At 37.1% G+C, this 19,816-nt stretch overlaps 1 protein-coding gene across 2 annotated transcripts in view; it reads left to right on the top strand.

Annotated features, from left to right (window-relative positions):
* The window catches only part of MYOM1 (myomesin 1), a 136,481-nt gene that overhangs the window by 6,820 nt on the left and 109,845 nt on the right, over nt 1-19,816 (top strand). For both annotated transcript variants that reach the window (XM_029922472.1, XM_029922471.1), the window contains exon 3: nt 19,616-19,756. In XM_029922472.1, coding sequence (XP_029778332.1) covers nt 19,616-19,756 — 141 coding nt within the window. The remainder of the gene's footprint in view (nt 1-19,615; nt 19,757-19,816) is intronic.

The following is a 19,816-nucleotide window of genomic DNA, read 5'->3' as shown; positions in this document are numbered from 1 at the left end:
AGATTCTGTGTCTCCCTCTCTCTCTGCTCCTCCCCTGTTCATGCTCTGTGTCTCTCTGTCTCTCAAAAATGAATAAATGCTAAAAAAAATGTTTAAAAAAAAAAAAGAACCGCTTGCTGCCTTGAATTCCCTCCCAAGTACCTGGCATAATTGCATTCTTTTGTTATAAACATAATAATATAATTTTAGGTTTTATAAAATTTACATCCACAAAATATCTCTTAGGACAACTAGAAAAGTGTTTATTTCTGGGATTTAAAGACATATTAAGGAACTAACACAGCGGTTTGTATGAATCGAAGTGAGGATGATTTTTGAAGGCAGAAATTCCTGAATCCCCACTGGGTGGAGCAGCAGCTGACCCACAGCTGCGGTTTCTCGGCGCTACAGGGACCTCCTGGGGGCTTCGCTCTGCTGGGGCTTACCTAGGGTGCATGATGGCAACGTTGTGACATTCCATTTAAAATGGAAGAGGATCATCTTGCCCTCTCACTTTCATGGGATATTCAGAAGGACTTTGTGTTGGCTGTAAATATGGAAATATTGTCGCTAAGGTGAATTCATTTTTTAGCACTTGCTTCAAATGACCTGCCTTCCAAAGGAAAGTTGGGGGGAATTAGCACCATGTGTATGTGACAGCATCATTTTGTTCTGAAGAATGTTCCATAGAACATTAAGAGCCTCATTTAGGAAAGCAGCTGTCTTGTAATAGAGGAGGATTCCATTTTAAATATCAATTTTCCAAGACTGTCTGTGCCGAGTGTATGGAAGAAGATGTACAAGATGGGTATTTTCATTATTGTGTAGTTGTTAATATAACTGTTTCTGTACTTATTTCATTTCCCCAAGGCTATAGAATCTATAGAGTTTTATCAATTTGTATTTTAAAGAGATCTTTACGTCTTCAACTTTATTGCTAAATTTTATGTTAAAATTTTAAACAAATTTTTCTTTTAACCATATGCATAATGTTCATATTTTTATAATTGGATATATTAAATATTAGTAACTGAACCTTGAGAAATGTAACTGTTATTATTTTTCTATACTCAACTTCACATCATGTTTTTTCCTACTGTGTCTGTATTTTATGTAGGCAGGTAGGTAGGTTGGTATTCATTAATGGCTTAATGTTGAACAACTCAGACTTCTTGGTAGAAACATGCTAACCTAGAAATGTTGACCTAGAAACAAGAGAGGGAAGAAAACACCAATATTTTTTCCTTTGTGTAATGCATGTAAAGGGAAAGAAAGCCAACCTAATCCTGGGGTTATTTTAGCTTTTCTTTTTTTAGACCTAGAGCTAACAGGTGCAAATAATATTCTTTGAACATTTCAGGATCTTCATAATTCCTTTAGGTTGTATTTTTGTTTTCTCAAAATGGAGGAGCATTTTTTCCCTGATAAATGAAATATCTCTTTGGACTCTGAAAAGTGTTGTTGATTACAATCCTTAGGGTTAGAAATGCAATTCTGTGGAATGTATGTAAACACTAGGCTTGATCTATTTTTAGCCTCTGCTTTGTAGTTAGATGTCCAGTAGTAAAATGGAAACTATGGAGATTGATAGGACTTGGCTGACCTCTGTAAGTCTTAGGAACAATGGCTCATTCAGCATCAATGTGGTTATAAGCACAGATCAGTTACCAATTGAATTGCAAGCCAAGGGTCATAAAATAAGTCCTGGAAGGCTTATTATAAATGCCTTTATTCTTAGTGACAATGAAAAAAAAACCCCTAAATTAAAGTAATTCAGGAAGACAAAGTGACACAAGATTTTTGTTTTATGCTAGTAATCCACAAATACTATCAGAGATTAAAGGAGAAATGGTACTCATAACCTCTGTCCTTGAATAGATTTCAACAGGGTCATGGTTGATCTGAAATTATGTGCAAAATTAGGCACAGTTGGGAATTTGTTTTTGCTGAGAAAAACCATAGTTTTCATCAGATTCCCAGAGAACACTGTGACTCAACAAAGGTCAGAACCATTGCACTACAGAGTGTGAATATAAACATCAGACAACCCAGTGTGTGGCCTGAGGATCCCTTTCCTAATTCTAATATTATATGAAGTTAGGATGAAATAAGACAGATGCTTACAGAGAGTGTGATATTATGGAAATCTTGGTACCTTTCTTTTCAGTAAGCTGGATCACACATTAAGATGGAAATAATAAATGAAATATTTTGTTACAATTGATAGGAATGAAAAGCTTTTAAAAAGCAGTGACAACACAGCATAGTTCTTGGATGATGGATGGATTTAGAGTTGTCCCTCAACCCTGTGGTAATGGTAGATACTGAATTTCTTGATTCTAAACAGTTGAATTTCAACCCATATGATGCAATTCAGCACAGTATCCTCTATACTACTGTATCTTTACGATAGTCCTGAGAAGTAAAAGTTATCCTCATTTTAAATATGAGAAAATTTGGAGTACCTGGGTGACTCAGTCAGTTGAACATGGGACTCTTGGTTTTGCCTCAGGTCATGATCTCACAGTTGATGGATCAAGCCCCATGTCAGGCTCTGTGCTGAGAGTGGGGAGCCTGAGCCTGCTTGGGATTCTCTCCCTCCTTCTTTCTCTGCCCCACCCCTGCTCTCTTCTCTCTCTCTCTGTCAAAATAAATAAATATTAAAATAAAAATGAGAAAATTAGAGGCCAAATAGATTAAATAACCTTTTCCCCTCCACTAAGAAGTGGCAGAACAATGATTTTAACTCCCATTGTACCCTAAGCCCCCCCCTTTCATGGATACCCAGTGACAGTTATGATCATCCAACTCCCCTTAACCTCATAGCCACCAGATTTTTCTTGAAGCAGCGATATATAGTTTTTCATTATGTTTCCTTTTATTTGCCCTCCTACTAGAGAAGCATTGAGCACAACAATAACAAGATTCAGAGTAGGGAATAATTGATCCTAGGAGCATTCATGAATGCCTAACCTGGAACCTCACAAACTCTTTAACTTTTCACTTAGAATCAGATGTAGTGACTCACACGGACTGTTATGTTAAAGACACCAGTGTGAGGGTGAGAAAACTGAAGAATGAATAACTTGTCTGGGATATTCTGCTTAACTTAATTTTTTTAATTTTGTTATTAAAAAATTTTAAATATTTCTTTGTGGGGGAGAGGCAGGAGGAGACAGAGACAGAATTCAAAGCAGGTGCCAGGCTCTGAGCTCATAGCACCCGATGCAGGGCTCAAACCCATGAACTGTGAGATCATGAGCTGAACTGAAGTCTGGTGCCTAACTAACTGAGCCACCCAGGCACCCCTCTGCCTAACTTTAAATTGTGTCCCTACCTACACTCATGTCATATTGATCAACTCCACTTGGTTGTTACCCAGTTAATAACCTCTTTTGAAACTACTATAGGTTGCAGGGCACTTGGGTGGCTCAGTCAGTTGAGTGTCTGACTTTGGCTCAGGTCATGATATCACGGTTTGTGGGTTTGAGCCCCGCATTGGGCTCTGTGCTGACCACTAGCTCAGAGCCTGGAGCCTACTTCGGATTCTGTGTCTTTCTCTCACTGCCCTTCTCCTCTTCATGCTCTGTCTCTCAAAAATAAGTAAATGTAAAAACTGAAGATGGGCAGTCGGAAAGGATATGGTGAACACCTTTTTGGATCTACTAGTTATTGCTGAATTTTTACTTGTACCAAATTTGTCACCTTTTCAGCTCCTATAGCCACATGATTTTGAGACTGCAAAGAGATCCATGTAGATTTTCTATACAGTGGATTTTCTGAGATTCTCTTTGGGCAGTATAATGATGGTTAAACCATGTGCTATTCGTCATTCCCCCAAGATCCAATGAAGTACATTGTTCCACTGTTAGTGCTTTTTATGGTACTTAATAGGAAAAACACCTGAAATAACCTTGGTTGTATGGGAGTTTGAGTCCCCCTATAGATTCAAGCAGCTGAATCTGAATTACAAAACATTATTGAAGCATAGACAGTTATGGGAAATGAAGTTTGTTTGGAAAGCCCCCGATATATTCAGGGTGCGTGCTCTTACCTTTTCCCTTCTAGAAATAGTCTTATAGCCTCCTCTCTAAATAAAAGTTTATTATATATAAGGAAAAAGCACCACAGTTTCTGGATTTAAAAAGTCAATACAATGCTCTGGGATTTGTCTTCCAGAATTTAAGTACTCAGAATATGACGAGTTACATTATTTCCCATATGAAAGGAAAAGACCAGAGAAAAATCTAATGAAAGCAGAAAAGCCAGTTACATTTCCCCCCCAGAAATAGGCAAGTTTATTGCCAATGACAACTTCTTTTTTTTTTTTAAAGACTTCAAAGTAATCTCTATACCCAGCATGGGGCTCAAACTTACAACCCCAAGATCAAGAGTCACATGCTTTGCTGGCCCAGGCTGCCAGGTGCCCTGCCAAATACTTCTTTAAAAGGCAACTGACGGGCACCTGTGTATCTCAGTCCTTTAAGTGTCCAACTTCAGCTCAGGTCATGAGCTCATGGTTTGTGAGTTCAAACCTCATGTTGGGCTCTGTGCTGACAGCTCAGAGCCTGGAACCTGCTTCTGATTCTGTGTCTCCCTCTCTCTCTGCCCCTCCCCCACTCATGTTCGTTCTCTCTCTCTCTCTCTCTCTCTCTCTCTCTCTCTCAAAAATAAATAAATAAAAAGTAAAAAAAAAAAAGACAACTGAGATATATTCTGAATTCCTGAATCCAAGAGTAGCCTTCTCCATATGTCACTCTCCTGTCCTACTATCACTGCTACTAATGGGTGGCTTGTTTGCATAGAGAGAAGTGGGACTGTCACTCCTGATAATACCAGCTTCATATTGTCAGCAGTTTGTAGACCATGGAAGTATGGAATGATCAAGCAGGAAGAGACCAAAAGCTCATCTGACTCAAGCCTTTCCTTTCATAGGAACTTACACTGAGGCCAGGTAAAATGTGATTCATTTTCTATTACCTGTGCTTTGCCCTATTACTCAAAACTATCATTTGCTGGGCTCTCCTGCAGGTTAAATTCAAGTTTAGATGATACAAGATACCTCCAGAATGGCATTCATCTTCCATAGACAGGTGAACCACCCTGTGAGAAGGAAGGCATGTCCTTTAATAGAGTAGAAGTAGAATGGTTCAGCCAAAGGTGGAAAAGGGGCAAAGTGGTACCTCCTGGGCTCCAATGTGAAATGTTAGCTCTGTTCCTGGCTAGCTGGGCAGCAGGGTGTAACTGAGCTTCCCTACAGAGATCTCCAAACTCTGGAAGCCCATGGGAGCCATTGCAACAGGCTTGACCTTTTCCACAGCAGTCTTTCTAGATGAAACAAGAGAAAGCCGAGACACCTCAAAGGAGGGGGGTAACTTCCATGCAACCACACTGATCATCCTCAAAGTATGGTGGGATGTGGATTTCTGGGCTGTAAATAATAAGACTAACTTTTTAAAACCCTGGACAATTTTCACTTCACAGATGGAGACTTTATAAGGCATCTCCTGCAAATGCCCTGCATAATATATTATCTAGGAAATATGGAGTAAACCCTTTCATTTCTGCTTAAAAATAGGCCATAATCTGGGTTAATTTCTAAAATAGTCAGAAATGGATAAAAATTGAAGGGTATGTATAGATAACCACAAAAGATTTAAATCTCTCACAGTTTTGCGCATCCACCTTTTCTAGAGCACATGACTGTTCTACATTCACAGTGAGAAGTGGTTCAAACCCCCATGGTATTTGCTTTTAGCTCACAGCTATACATTAGCTGTGGAAAATTACCAAAAGGAAGATAAAGTGTAACTTATCAATGGAAACTTAAATATTGGAAAAAACAAAGCAATAAATAGAAGAAAAAATTGTGGCTATATTCCTATGTGAATAACTAAAATTTTTTAAAACTAAAAATGAAATATTTTCATGGCTGAGAGAGTGAAATGGAGAAGGGGGAAAAAAAAGACAAGTGTAAGGTAAATAATGCAAAACCAAACAAAAAACCAAGGATGTTTATTATGATGCTACATGTCAATAAATTTCAAGAGTGATGTTAAACTAAAAATCATGCTTGTATCTTATAAGAAGCCTTTTCTGCAGTGTGTTAAAAAAAAAAAAAGGACTCAAAATCTCCTACTTGTCTACTAGCTTTGATGTTCTCCTGAAACCTCCGTAAGTGTTGGGATTGGGAAACAGGAGAATTGAAAGGTCAGTAGAAAGTGTTGAGCCTGACATGATACCCATATCAAAGGAGGATCATAGAACGAAGCTGCTTTAAATCAAAAGTAGACCCAAAACAACCTTTTCATTAAACCCCAAAGAAAGTATTGTCTTTCATGTTTTGCAAGAGGGAGATATGTGGCTGATGGAAAAGTAGAAATGAAAAAAGAGACTGTGAACTTCAAGTACTTATTCCTAACCCTCCAGAGGGTACTGAAGATGAAAGAGATGGGGCTTCAGATACTGACTAACTAGCGGACTAGCTGAGCAAAGACAGCCAAGAAGGATGACCCAAAGTTCACTAAAACTGCTTCCTTTCCTCTAGTAAACTGCTGAGCATTTTGTTTATATGCAAGAGGAATAGGTTGTAAATATATATAAAGGTGTATTTTTTAAGAATATTTTTAATGTTTTTATTTATTTTTGAGAGACAGAGAGAGAGACAGTGAGAGCAGGGGAGGGTCAGAGAGAGAGGGAGATACAGAAACTGAAGCAGGCTCCAGGCTCTGGGCTAGCTGTCAGCACAGAGCCCGATGCGGGGCTCGAACTCACGAACTGTGAGATCATGACCTGAGCTGAAGCCGGACGCTCAACCGACTGAGCCACCCAGGCGCCCCATAAAGATGTGGTTTTAAAGAAAAATTGTAACAATAAAAGTGAGTTCAGTTCTTTTGTGACCACTCAGTAAAGTCTAACAATGACATACACATAAGGCAGCAATAAAAATCAAGCTTTTACTTTTAAGCTTTTGACTCCTATCACTGTGCCATCCTAGGATGATCTAGCCATCGTTCAATGTCTAGCTCTTCCACAAAGGAGTCCCTGATAACCCCAGACAGAAATTGCCTCTCAACCCTGTGAATTCAACTTTTGTTTGCACTATTTCTGCTTATCTGCCTGCCTTCCTTCCTTTGGTCCTTTTGTGCTTTCTTCCTTGTTTGACATTATGCAACACGCCAGGCCTGGTAGCATTTATTCCCCTGTAATTTTTCTTCATATCTCCCTCCCACCCCAGTCAGGCACAGTATTTTGCCACAGAAGAATCTGAATAAATATGTTTATACAATTTGTTGAATTAATCAAGTTGTTAAGGAAAGTTAAAAAAAAAAACTGTGAAAATTTCTGTGGTACTATTACATATAACACACTTTGAAAGGCTATTACCTTTCTCCAGCACCTTCTAAAATATCAGCTGCTTGCTAAGTTTATGTTTAACTTTATGAGAAACTATTCAGCTGTTTTCTGAAGCAACGGTACCGTTTTACCGTTATATAGCCATTCTCGTGGGTATGTAGTGGGGTCTCATTTTGGTTTTAATTTGCACTTACTTAATGACTAATGATGTTGGCCATCTTTTTATAGGCTCATTAGCCATTTATATATCTTCTTTGGTGACAAGCCTGTTCAAATCTTTTGTTTATTTTTTTGCTTATTTTTTAAATGGATTTTTTCTGCTTATTATTGAGTTGTCAGAGTTATTTGAATATTTTACATAAAAAATATATATTTGAAAATATTTTCTCTTATTCCTTTCATTCTCTTAACAGCGTCTTTCAAAGGCCAGAACTTTTCAATTTTGATGAAGTTCAATTCATTCCTTTTTTTTCTTTTTGAATCATGCTTATGGCGTTATCTTTAAGAGCTGTTTGGATAATTCAATATCATAAAGAGTTTCTCTTATCTTCTACGAGTTTTATAATTTCCACTTTTACATATAGAAATTTAATCCATTTTGGGGAGTACCTGGGTGCCTCAGTCAATTAAGTGTCTGACTTCAGTTCAGGTCATAAACTCATGGTTCGTGGATTTGAGTCCTGCATAAGACTCTGGGCTGACAACTCAGAGCCTGGGGCCTGTTTCAGATTCTGTGTCTCCCTCTCTCTCTTCCCCTCCCTCACTTGCACTCTGTTTCTTTTTGTCTCTTGAAAATAAATAAATGTTAAAAAAATTTTTATAAATAGAAGAAATAAAAAGCAAAAGAAATTTGATCCATTTTTAATCAAGTTATGTGTGTGATATTGAGTAACGTTCTAAATTCATCCTTTCACACATTAAGGTTTTCTTTACCCCTTTAATTCCTTAGCAGCTTTATAAAAAATGAATTAATCATAAAATTAATCAATGAATTAATCAAAATAAAAAGGTTTGTTTCTCTCAGTTCTGTTCTATGGTCTCTCTGCCTGTCCTAAAACCAGTATCACATGGGCTTAATTACTGTTGCTTATAGAAAGTTTTAAATTGATGAATATAAGTCTTCAGACTTAGTTTGTCTTTTACAAAAAATCTTGTGCCTATGTGTTCCTTCATATTTCTGTATAAATTTTAAGATCACCTTGTCAGCTTCTACAAGGAAAAAAATCTGCTAGGATTTTGGTAAGAATCATGTTGAAACTGTAGAACAATTTTGGAAAATGTGTCATCTTAATGATATCTTTCAGTCCATGAACATGGAATATTTATTTATTCAGATCTTTTTTCACTTATCATAATAATGTTTTGTCACTTTTAATATACAAGTTTTAAACTTCTTTGTTGAAAAAGTACTACACCCACCATGGGGCTCAGACTTAACAACCCTGAGATCAGGAGACCCATGCTCTCCTGACTGAGCCAGCCAGGGGCCCCTACGGGTCCTTGAATATGTAATGTGGCTTTTGTAGCAGCAGCAATTGGATTTTTAAAAATCTCCATTCTGACAATATCTGCTGTTTCTTGGGGTTTTTAATCCCTTCATATTTAATAAAATTACTAATATGGTTGATGTCATGTTTGCTACTTTTGTTTTTTTCTGTATATTTCATATCCTTTGTATATCTAATATCCTTTGTTCATTTATTTCTCCTTTATTGCCCTGTTTTATGTTTAATAGTCATCTTTAGTGTACCACTTAATCTTTTTTTTCTTAACTTCATTTTTTGTTTTTTTTAAAGATATTGCTTTAGGAATTACAATACACATATTAACTGATCACGTTCTACTTCAGATTTATACTAATTTAATACTGGTAGGACATAGAAGCTTCAATAGAGTTTCATTTCCTCCCCTGTCCTTGGTACAATTGTCATATATATTAAAATTAATATTATAAACCCAACAATGCAGTGTGATAATTATTGCTTTATGCAGTCTATGGCTTTCAAAGTGTTGAAGAGAATGGAAAAATATATATGCATATATATTTACCCAAATATTTACTTTGTGGTGCTCTTCACAGAGAAGAGAGAGAGTGTATATGTGCATGAATGTGTTTGTGTGTGTGTATGTATATTCAAATTACTCTCTGATGTCACTTCCTTTAAACCCGAGGGATTTGCTTTAGCATTTTGTAAGGCAGGGCTGCTAGCAATGAATTCTGTCAGTTTTCATTTGTCTGGGAATGTCTTCACTCTGTCTTCGGTTCTGAGTGATAGTTTTATTAGATATAGAATTTTTTCATTGAAATATAGTTGACACACAATGCTACATTAGTTTCAGGTGTACGATACGGTGATTCAACAAGTCTATACGTTATGCTGTGCTCATCACGAGTGTAGCTACCGTTTGTTACCATATGACACTGTTATGATACCGTTAATTATATTCCCTATGGTATACCTTTCATCTCCATCTATGACTTATTCAATCCATAATGGGAAGCCTGTATCTCCCACTCCCTTTCGGTCATGTTGCCCATCCTCCTACCTGCCTTCCCTCTGCCACTCATCAGATTGTTCTTTATATTTATTTACAGGTCTGTTTCAGCTTTTTGTTTGTTTTGATTTTTTAGATTCCACATAAAATGAAATCACATGGTGTTTGTCTTTGTCTGACTTATTTCACTTTGCATAATACCATCTAGGTATATCCATATTGTTGTAAACAGCAAGATCTTATCCTTTTCCATGGCTGATTAATATTCCATTATATATATGTATATATATCACATTTTTTTAACCTATTCATCAATCAATGGACACTTGGGTTGCTTTCATATCTTGGCTATTATAAATAATACTACAGTAAAGATAGGGGTGCATATACCTTTTTGAATTAATGTTTTCATTTTATTGGGGTTAAATACCCAATAGTGGAATTACTGGATCATATGGTATTTCTATTTTTAATTTTTGGAGGAGTCTCTACACTGTTTTCCACAGTGGCTATGCCAATTTGCATTCCCACCAACAATGTACAAAGATTCTTTTTTCTCCATATTCTCGTCAACAGTTGTTATTTTTTGTCTTTTTGATTCTAGCCATCTGATAGGTATAAGGCAATAATAATCTTGTTGTGGTTTTGATTTGCCTTTCCTTTATAGTTAATGATGTTAAGAATCTTTTCATGCTTAACATCTGTTAAACCTATGTATGTCCTATTTGGAAAAAATGTCTATTCAGATCCTGTGCCAAATTTTTAATCAGTTTTTTTAATGTTGAGTTATATAAGTTCCCTACATAATTTAGATATTAACCGCATATTGGATATATGATTTGAAAATATCTTCTCCCATTCAAAAGATTGCCTTTTTGTTTTGTTGATGGTTTCCTTTACAATGAAAAACTTTTTAATTAGGTATAGACCTTATAGTTTATTTTTGCTTTTGTTTTTCTGGATATAGAAAAACAAGAGAGTGCAAATGGGGGAGGGGCAGAGGAGGGAGAGAGAGGATCTGAAGCAGTCTCTGTGCTGACAGGTTGACAACAGTGAGCCCAATGTGGGGCCTGAAGTCACAAACTGTGAGATCATGACCTGAGCCGAAGTGGGATGCTCAATCAACTGAACCACCCAGGTGCCCCTGGATATAGATATTAACTTTTTCTCAGAACTTAAATAGGTCATATCAATGCCTTCTGGGATGTATTATTTCTGATGAAAAGTCAACCATTAATATTTTTTTCTCCTGTATGTGGTCAATCATTGTACTCTTGCGACTTTCAAGGTTTCTCTCTGGCTTTGATTTTCAGCAGTTTGACTCTGATTTATCTAGGTTTGTATCTCTTTGTGTGTACCTTACTTGGGTTTGTTGAGCACCTCAGATCCATAGAGTAATAGTTTTCATCAAATTTGGAGAATTTTACACCATTATTTTTAAAAATATATTTTCCTATGCTTTATCTATCTCTCTTCTTTCAATATTATTGTTACTCATATATTGGTATGTTTGATGTTGTCCCACAGATCTGTGAAGATTTTAAAAGTTTTCCTCATTCTTCTATCTTTCTGTTTTCTAGATTGGATAATTTTTATCTTCAAGTTCACTGATTCTTTATTCTTCTATCTAAAATCTTTTTTGTGGGGCACCTGGGTGGCTCAGTCGGTTGAACGCCTGACTTTGGCTCAGGTCATGATCTCACAGTTCATGAGTTCAAGCCCCGTGTCAGGCTCTGTGCTGACAGCTAGCTCAGAGCCTTGAGCCTGTTTCAGATTCTGTGTCTCCCTCTCTTTTTGACCCTCCCCTGCTCATGCTGTCTCTCTGTCTCTCAAAAATAAATAAAAAACAGAAAGAAAAAAATTAAAATCTCTTTTGAGTCCCTTTAACAATTTATTATCTATTTATTTACCTATCTTTTTATTTACTTTTAAATTTTGTTTATTTACTGAGAGAGAGAGAGAAAGAGAGAAAGAGAGAGAGAAAAGGAGAAAGTGGGGATGGGGCAGAAAGGGAGGAAAAGAAGGAGAATCCCAAGCAGGCTTTGCACTGTCAGTGTCGAGGCTGATGTGGGGCTCAAACTCATGATCTATGAGATCATGACCTGAGCCAAAATCAAGAATCAGATGTTTAACTAACTGAGCCACTCAGGAGCCCCTTGAATAAATTTTTCATTTATTTTATTATACTTTCAAACTCGAGAAGGTTATTTGATCCTATTTTATAATTTCTCTTTGTTGACATTCCTTCTTTTTTGAGTCATTGTCATAATACTTTCCTTTAATTCTTTAAGCATGGTTTTCTTTATTAGTCTTTGAACGTATTTATAATTGCTGCTTTGAAGTCTTTGATAACTCCAACATCAGAGTGCACCCAGAGACAATTTTTATTTACTGCTTTATTCTGTTGGTGTGGATCATATTTTCCTCTTTCTTGACATGTTCCATAATTTTTGTTCTTGTTGAGAATAGGACATGTTAGAAAATATATTGTAGCAATTCTGGATTCTGAATTTTCCCTAAACTGTACTGCCATTGTGTTTTGATTTTGTTTAATAACTTGTCTAAGCACCTGGTGGTTTACTCAACTAAGTGTCCAACTTCAGCTCAGGTCATGATCTCACAGTTTGTGAGTTCAAGCCCCATGTCAGGCTCTGTGCTGACAGCTCAAATTTTGGAGCCTGCTTTGGATTCTGTGTTTCCATCTGTCTCTGCCCTTCCCCACTCATGCTCCCTCTGTCTCTCTCTCTCTCTTTCTCTCAAAAATAAAATAAACATTAAACAAATAAAATATTCTTTAAAGTTCAGATAACTTTTGGATATGTCTGTCCTGGTTTTGCTTACCTCTAGACTTTCTTGTCTGTCCTCTGCACATGAACAGGGGCTTAGTCAGCGAATCATGTATCCTCTCCAGTTTTTTCTATGTAGGCATATGGAGATAACTTGCATCATCTCCAGTTTTTTCTATGTAGGCATATGGAGAATTTTTGAAGGCTTCCTGTGGTAGTCTTATTTCCCAGACTTCCTATTATTTTAAAATATAATTTATCATCAAATTGGTTTCCATACAACACCCAGTGGTCATCCCAACAAGTGCCCTCCTCAATACCCATAATCTACTTCTCCCTCTCACCCACCCCTTATCAGCCCTCAGTTTGTTCTCAGTATTTAAGAGTCTCTTATGGTTTGCCTCCCCCCTCTCTGTAATTTTTTCCCATTCCCCCTCCCCCATGGTTTTCTCTTATGTTTCTCAAGATTCACATATGAGTGAGAACATATGGTAACTGTCTTTCTCTGACTGACTTGTTTCACTTAGCATAATACCTGCCAGTTCCATCCACATTGCTACAAATTTCATTCTTTGTCATTGCTATGTAGTATTCCATTGTATATATAAACGACATCTTCTTGATCCATTCATCAGGTGATGGACATTAGGCTCTTTCCATGATTTGGCTATTGTTGAAAGTGTTGCTGTAAACATTGGGATAAATGTGCCCCTATGCATCAGCACTCCTTTATCCCTTGGGTAAATTCCTAGCAGTGCTATTGCTGGGTCATAGGGGAGTTCTATTGTTAATTTTTTGAGGAACCTCCACACTGTTTTCCAGAGAGGCTGCACCAGTTTGCATTCCCACCAACACTGCAAGAGGGTGCTCATTTCTCTACATCCTTGCCAGTATCTATAGTCTTCTGTTTGTTCATTTTAGTCACTCTGACTGGTATGAGGTGGTATCTCTGTGTGGTTTTGATTTGAATTTCCTTGATGATGAATTATGTTGAGCATCATTTCATGTGTCTGATGACTATCTGGATGTGTTCTTTGGAAAAGTGTCTATTCATGTCTTCTGCCCATTTCTTCACTGGATTATTTGTTTTTTGGGTGTGGAATGTGGTGAGTTCCCTATGGATTTTGGATACTAGCCCTTTATCTGATATGTCATTTGCAACTATCTTTTCTCATTCGGTTGTCTTTTAGTTTTGTTGATTGTTTCCTTTGCAGTGCAGAAGCTTTTTATCTTGATGAAGTGCCAACAGTCCAGATCTTCCTATTGAATTTCTGGCTGATCTGCCAGTCTGCTGCTTTTCCCAACCATGATTGGAACCTGAGGCTAATTGAGCTTCTGGTCTTTCCTTGTTGTCTACGTGGATTGGTCGCATTTCCCACAATGCTTCTGGATATGGAATTTTATCATGCTCTGCTCCAAATCAAGTTAGCCCCCTCTGGCAGTGAACATTCTGATTGTCATGCCTTTTTCTCCTTTGGTAGAACTACCTTAGAAACTGAGCTAAGGAAGGGAGAGGAGAGAGGGCTAAGCAGAATGCCATACTTTCATTGTTCATACCTGCAGTTCAGTGGCATTTTTATGAGTAACTACTTCTCAGTGTAGTGTATGCCTTTGGTTGATTTTCAGAGCCCTGAATAGGTTGGTTTTGATGCTTGTATCCACTTTTATCATTGCTTTTGAGGATGAGTAACTGCTAAAGTACTCAGTCCACTATACTAGAAGTCCTACCTCTGCATTGGTCACTTTTAATAACTCCTCAGCAGATTCTGGTGTGAAGCCAAGGTTGAAAGTCACTGAGCTAGGGTATAATTACAGGAAGATGAATGATTTCACTCCATTCAATAAACATTTATTGAACATCATCAGGCACAGTGTGGATACAAAGTGGATAGACCATGGATACACAGATTATAGACTAACCCTTTCCATGGGTGGTCATAGGCGGTGGGAAAGATAGCAAAAGTAATAATGCAGTATAACCTGAGCAAATAGGGATGGATGAGGTGGGGTTTGGGAGCAGTGTCAGCAAAAGACAATGCCTACAGCCATCATTTTTCTAAAACATGCCCCTAGGTTATCACATTTTTAGACAGTACTATAGCCAGTAAGCAGATCTACGTACTTAGTAAGACCTACTTAATGTAAGTATGAATAAAGTTACTCATCCTAGGAAACTAGAACAATTTTCCCAAGTTACATGACAATTACAAATATAACTTGAAGGAACTAACACTTTACTTCGTGTAAAATCTAAGAGTTTTTAATGCTATATTTTCAACTGAATTGTGATGATTTCATAACCTATGAATAAATTAAGGAATAGCAAATCACAATGGGAGTCATTACAGGCAGTGTGATATGGTATTATGGTTTCCAAAGTGAGGTATCCACAAAGGCAAACCATGGAAGCATAGGAAGAAATATTAGTTAGCCCTACTATTTTTTCCAAAACATTAACTTTCGTCTTTAAAATATTTCTATTGATTGAATGTTTCATACAGTGAGTGAGACTATTTATATAGCAGCATATGTATTGAACTTATAAATAAATAAACATGAATAAGTAGCATGCGCCCAATATATTTGGATTGGGATTACTCAGTCACAAAAGTTAGAGACCACTGGTATAGTGGTACGAACCTGACCTAGATGGGTGCTAGTCCTTCTTCAGCTACCAGCTTGCTGTGTGAACCTAGGCAAGTTACAAAGGTACTCTGTGTCTTCCAAATCTATAAAATGAGGAGTCTGTTATAAATATCCTTGAGATCTCTTTTCAGTTCTGAGGTCCATAAGTGGTCTTGATCTTTGTTTTCCTGTAAAATATAAGTATGAAATTGTAATAGCATAATATTGTCTTTTGTTGTTCAGTATTTTAATTGGGTGGAGGTCTAAGCCTCTTTCTGAGTTCCTGGAATATTTCTAGAGAGAGCTTCCTGTACCTTGGCTAGATCCTTTCTCTGTGGTGCTACTGGTTGTAGATGTGATGATGCCATACACACCATGGTATTTCTTTAAATTCTATTACCTTTAGGCATATTAACAGAGGACATACCCTATTAGTAGCAGAGTGCAAAAATAGATGCATGCATGCATGTATACACACACAAATCAATCCTCAACTCTTGCTTAATTAATTTCATTGTCTTCATAAATGGAAATTCAGAAAACGTTAAGATTTAAGCTGAGTACATAAAGAACATTCATTGCAGTTTTAATAGTTAAAAAACACCCAAATAGATCCATGCATATCAAGTTTAGTGTCTACTTAGAAGTGGACTTGTAAGATAGAGGATTATTTTCAACTTTTAGATACAACTAAAAACCCAAGAGGTTTCCAAAACCTTATTTCATCTTTTGATTTAAATTCAAAGAAATTTAAATTTTACATATTATACTTTAAATATTTTTCTCCTCTAAAATCATTCAGCTTTAGAATTCAATAAAGTAAGATGTTGGACTTCAATGTTCATGGATCATAACAAAATAGACTATTGATGGCTTTTCTTCAAATAACTATTTGGACTCAACAGCCAAATCATGGAAAGAGCCTAAATGTCCATCAGCTGATGAATGGATCAAGAAGATGTGGTTTATATATATAATGGAATACTACATGGCAATGAGAAAGAATGAAATCTGGCCATGTGTAGCAATGTGGATGGAACTCGAGGGTGTCATGCTAAGTGAAATAAGTCAGGCAGAGAAGGACAGATACCATATGTTTTCACTCATAAATGTAACAGGAGAAACTTATCAAAGGACTATCGGGGAGAGGAAGGCAGAAAAATAGTTGGGGAGAGGGAGGGAGACAAACCATGAGAGACTCTTGAAAACTGAAAACAAACTGAGGGCTGATGGGGAATGGGAAAGGTGGGGGGGTTATGGGCATAGAGGAGGGCACTTGTCTGGATGAGCACTGGGTGTTACCTGGAAACCAACTTGACAATAAACTATAAAAGAAAAAAGAAAAAAGAAAATAAACAAATAACTATTTGAACTGATTATTACATAGTCAGTTTCTTAAAATTTGTTGTTTCTTTGATTTAGTTTTGTTTGCTATCTTCAATGAATGAGTTATTGCTAAATAGTCTGTTGCTATACTATTTTCACATCTAATCCTTCACATCCTTTTTTAAAATTAGTATTCAAAAGCTTGAAGAAACTTTTAAAAGCCTAACAAAAATTTTTTTCTAAATACTTTGTATTTTCTTTTTTAAAGTTTATTTACTTATTTTGAGGGAGAGAGAGAGAGACAGAGAGAGGGAGCAGGTAGAGTGGGGCAGGTAATAGGATAATCCCAAGCAGGCTCTGTGCTGAGCCCCACATGGGGCTCCGTCTCACAACCATAAATAAGATCATGACCTGAGCTGAAATCAAGAGTCAGTCACTTAACTGACTGAGCCACTCAGGTGCCCCTGGATTTTCGAAATAATACTATATAATACAAAACCTCATAATGCTTTTTGTGTAGTTTTTTGTTCCAAATAACATATGACATGGAAACTGATGATAGTGCTAAAAATCTTTACCATAAAGTTCAATATTAAAAACCAGCTGCTGTGATTTATCTGTGAGGATGGAATAATGACATTCTGGCACAATCTATGTGATAAGTGCATCATTTAAAAGACTTATCATAGGGGCACCTGGGTTGCTCAGTCAGTTAAGCATCTGACCCTTGATCTCAACTCAGGTCTTCATCTCAAGGTTATAAGTTTAAGCCCCATGTTGGGCTCAGTGCTGGGCATGAAGCCTACTTAAAAAAAATTCATCTTTAAAAGAAAATGACAGAAAAAAGGAACAACAACACAACAAAAAAGAATGACAAATCATAGCCATTTTGATGTAGATAAATGTTGAAAATATGAGCTCATAAGAATGACTATAGAGAGAATGAAAGTAAAAAAGAGCAAAAACAGAAAAGCAAGAGTTGGGGCCCTAGGTGGCTCAGTTGGTTGAGTATCTATCTGACTTTGGCTCAGGTCATGAGCTCATGGCTCAGGAGTTCAAGCCTGGCATTGGCTCTGTGCTGACAGCTTGGGGCCTGGAGCCTGCTTCAGATTCTGTGTCTCCCTTTTTCTCTGCCCTCCCCTTCTCATGCTCTTCTCTCTCAAAAATAAGTAAACATGAAAAAACTTTTAAAAAGAAAAGCAAGGATAAAATGAAAAAATGCAAATGTTGTATAAGTAGGAAAAAAGGTAACTCTTAAACTCCAAAATTAATTTTATTTTGCATGGTAACAAATTAAAGGGAAGGAAAATACCACTTTAAACTTAGACCTGTATTAGCACAGCCTGTACTTTGTAATCTGCTGGGGGTATAGAATGCAGTCATTTTCCTGCTGCCTGGAACAGGCAGCCAGGAACAAATTTCACTCAGCCTTCCAATTGGTAACCAATCCACAAGCTTGAATTCAAAGTTCTAACCTTTAATTTTAATGCTGATCATAGACTAGGACATAGATATTCACCCTAGGGGAGGAGCTAGTCAGTGGGAGAGGAAGAAGTTTGCCACTCGAGTCTGGGGATCAAAGACAGTAGCCCACCCTGTACCCCCAGGCCCAGAGCCACTGCACCCACCCCTGTACTTTCTAGAAGCCCTAGCTACTTGTTTAGCAGAGGATAGATTTACTTGCAGTATTATGTGTTTATTTTGCACTACGTATGCATTTGGCCTTTATTTTGCTTTGGTTTAGGTCACCTCTTTGCTGTTCCTAATGCTCCTTAAAGATTGAGAAAAGGTCAGGTTTGGATGGTTTGGAAAGTTTTTCTGTTTCAGCTGGGTAGCTTGCTCTTCCCATGCCACATCACATGCATGTGTCATTTTACCCCCCAAACTTTCTGGGGACAAGGGGGCTTTTTAGCATTAAAGTTTTATTTTAGAAACATTTCAAATTACAAGGATAGTACAGATAGTTCTGGTAGAGGTTCCTATTGTGGACATCTTTCATTACAATGGAGACCAGGGGCTTTAAAAGTGAATCCATGGATTAATTTGAGAGAGTCTGCATGTTATGTCATTCAAGAGCTACATAAAGATTGTACATTTATTTATTTTTTATGTTAATGTTTTTATTTATTTTTGAGAGAGAGATCATGTCAGGGAGGAGCAGAGAGAGAGGGAGTCACAGAATCTGAAGCAGACTCCAGGCTCTGAGCTGTCAGCACAGAGACTGACGTGGGCCTCAAACTCATAAACTGTGAGATCATGACTTGATCTGAAGTCAGACATTTAACCAGCTGAGTCACCCAGGCATCCCTGAAGATTGTACTTTTGGTTTTATTACTCCTTTTCTCTAAGTGCAACCCCTTCTCTCATGTTTTCAACCAAGCTAATACTTTTTTTGATTATTAGAGCACTATCTACCTCCAAATGCACATTTGCACCAGTGTGCATGGGTACATTTTTGTATACAACGGAACTAACCAAACTTCTTTACCACACCCCTGTAATTGTCTGAGTTGCTCAACACTATGTGTTCATATAAGATATATTAACTATTGTTTGATGAAATCAGGGTTCCTTCTAATAGAGAAGTCTGTCTACCTACATAAAAGGCTCAAAGTTGAACCTAGGGGTCCTCCATCAAAATGGTTTATTGGGGGAGGGAGAAGAGATCCCTATCCAGAACATTTTGTATTTTATCACTCCCCTGAAAAGATTTGGATAAAACCATTTTTATAGATTGCCTGAATTTTGAAAGTTAACAGCAAAGGATATTTGGAACTATTACAAAAACACTGCTGTTTTCTTTGAAACTTTAAGGGGAAGAAAGCTATGAAATTACCATAGACCTATTTTTCTCTTGTGTCTATAAAGAGTGCATTATTTGAGGACTTTCTCACTCCACTTGAGTTCTAAAGATAAAAGATATTATAACATTAGAAATCCAGGATTCTGTAAAACCTTTTAGCAAGTAAAAACTTTGATTTGTAAGCAGTTTGAATATTTTCAGTGCAATTTTTGGTTATTATCTAATATTAGGGGTTTTGTTTCAGACTTACAGATTCTAGTCTGATGTTAGAAGATTATTCATCCAAGTTGAGCCCCCAAGCAAAGAGAGCCAAGAAGAGCCTTCTCTCTGGGGAGGAGAAGGAAAATCTGCCAAGTGACTATCTGGTGCCCATTTTCTCAGGACGGTACGTATATATTCTTCTCCTGGCTTTAAATATTAGAAAGTGAAGCATAGATGTTGTCAG

The sequence above is a fragment of the Suricata suricatta genome, chromosome 14, assembly GCF_006229205.1.
Source record: "Suricata suricatta isolate VVHF042 chromosome 14, meerkat_22Aug2017_6uvM2_HiC, whole genome shotgun sequence".
Classification (NCBI taxonomy): domain Eukaryota; kingdom Metazoa; phylum Chordata; class Mammalia; order Carnivora; family Herpestidae; genus Suricata; species Suricata suricatta.
This window is presented reverse-complemented; position numbering and strand designations above follow the sequence as displayed.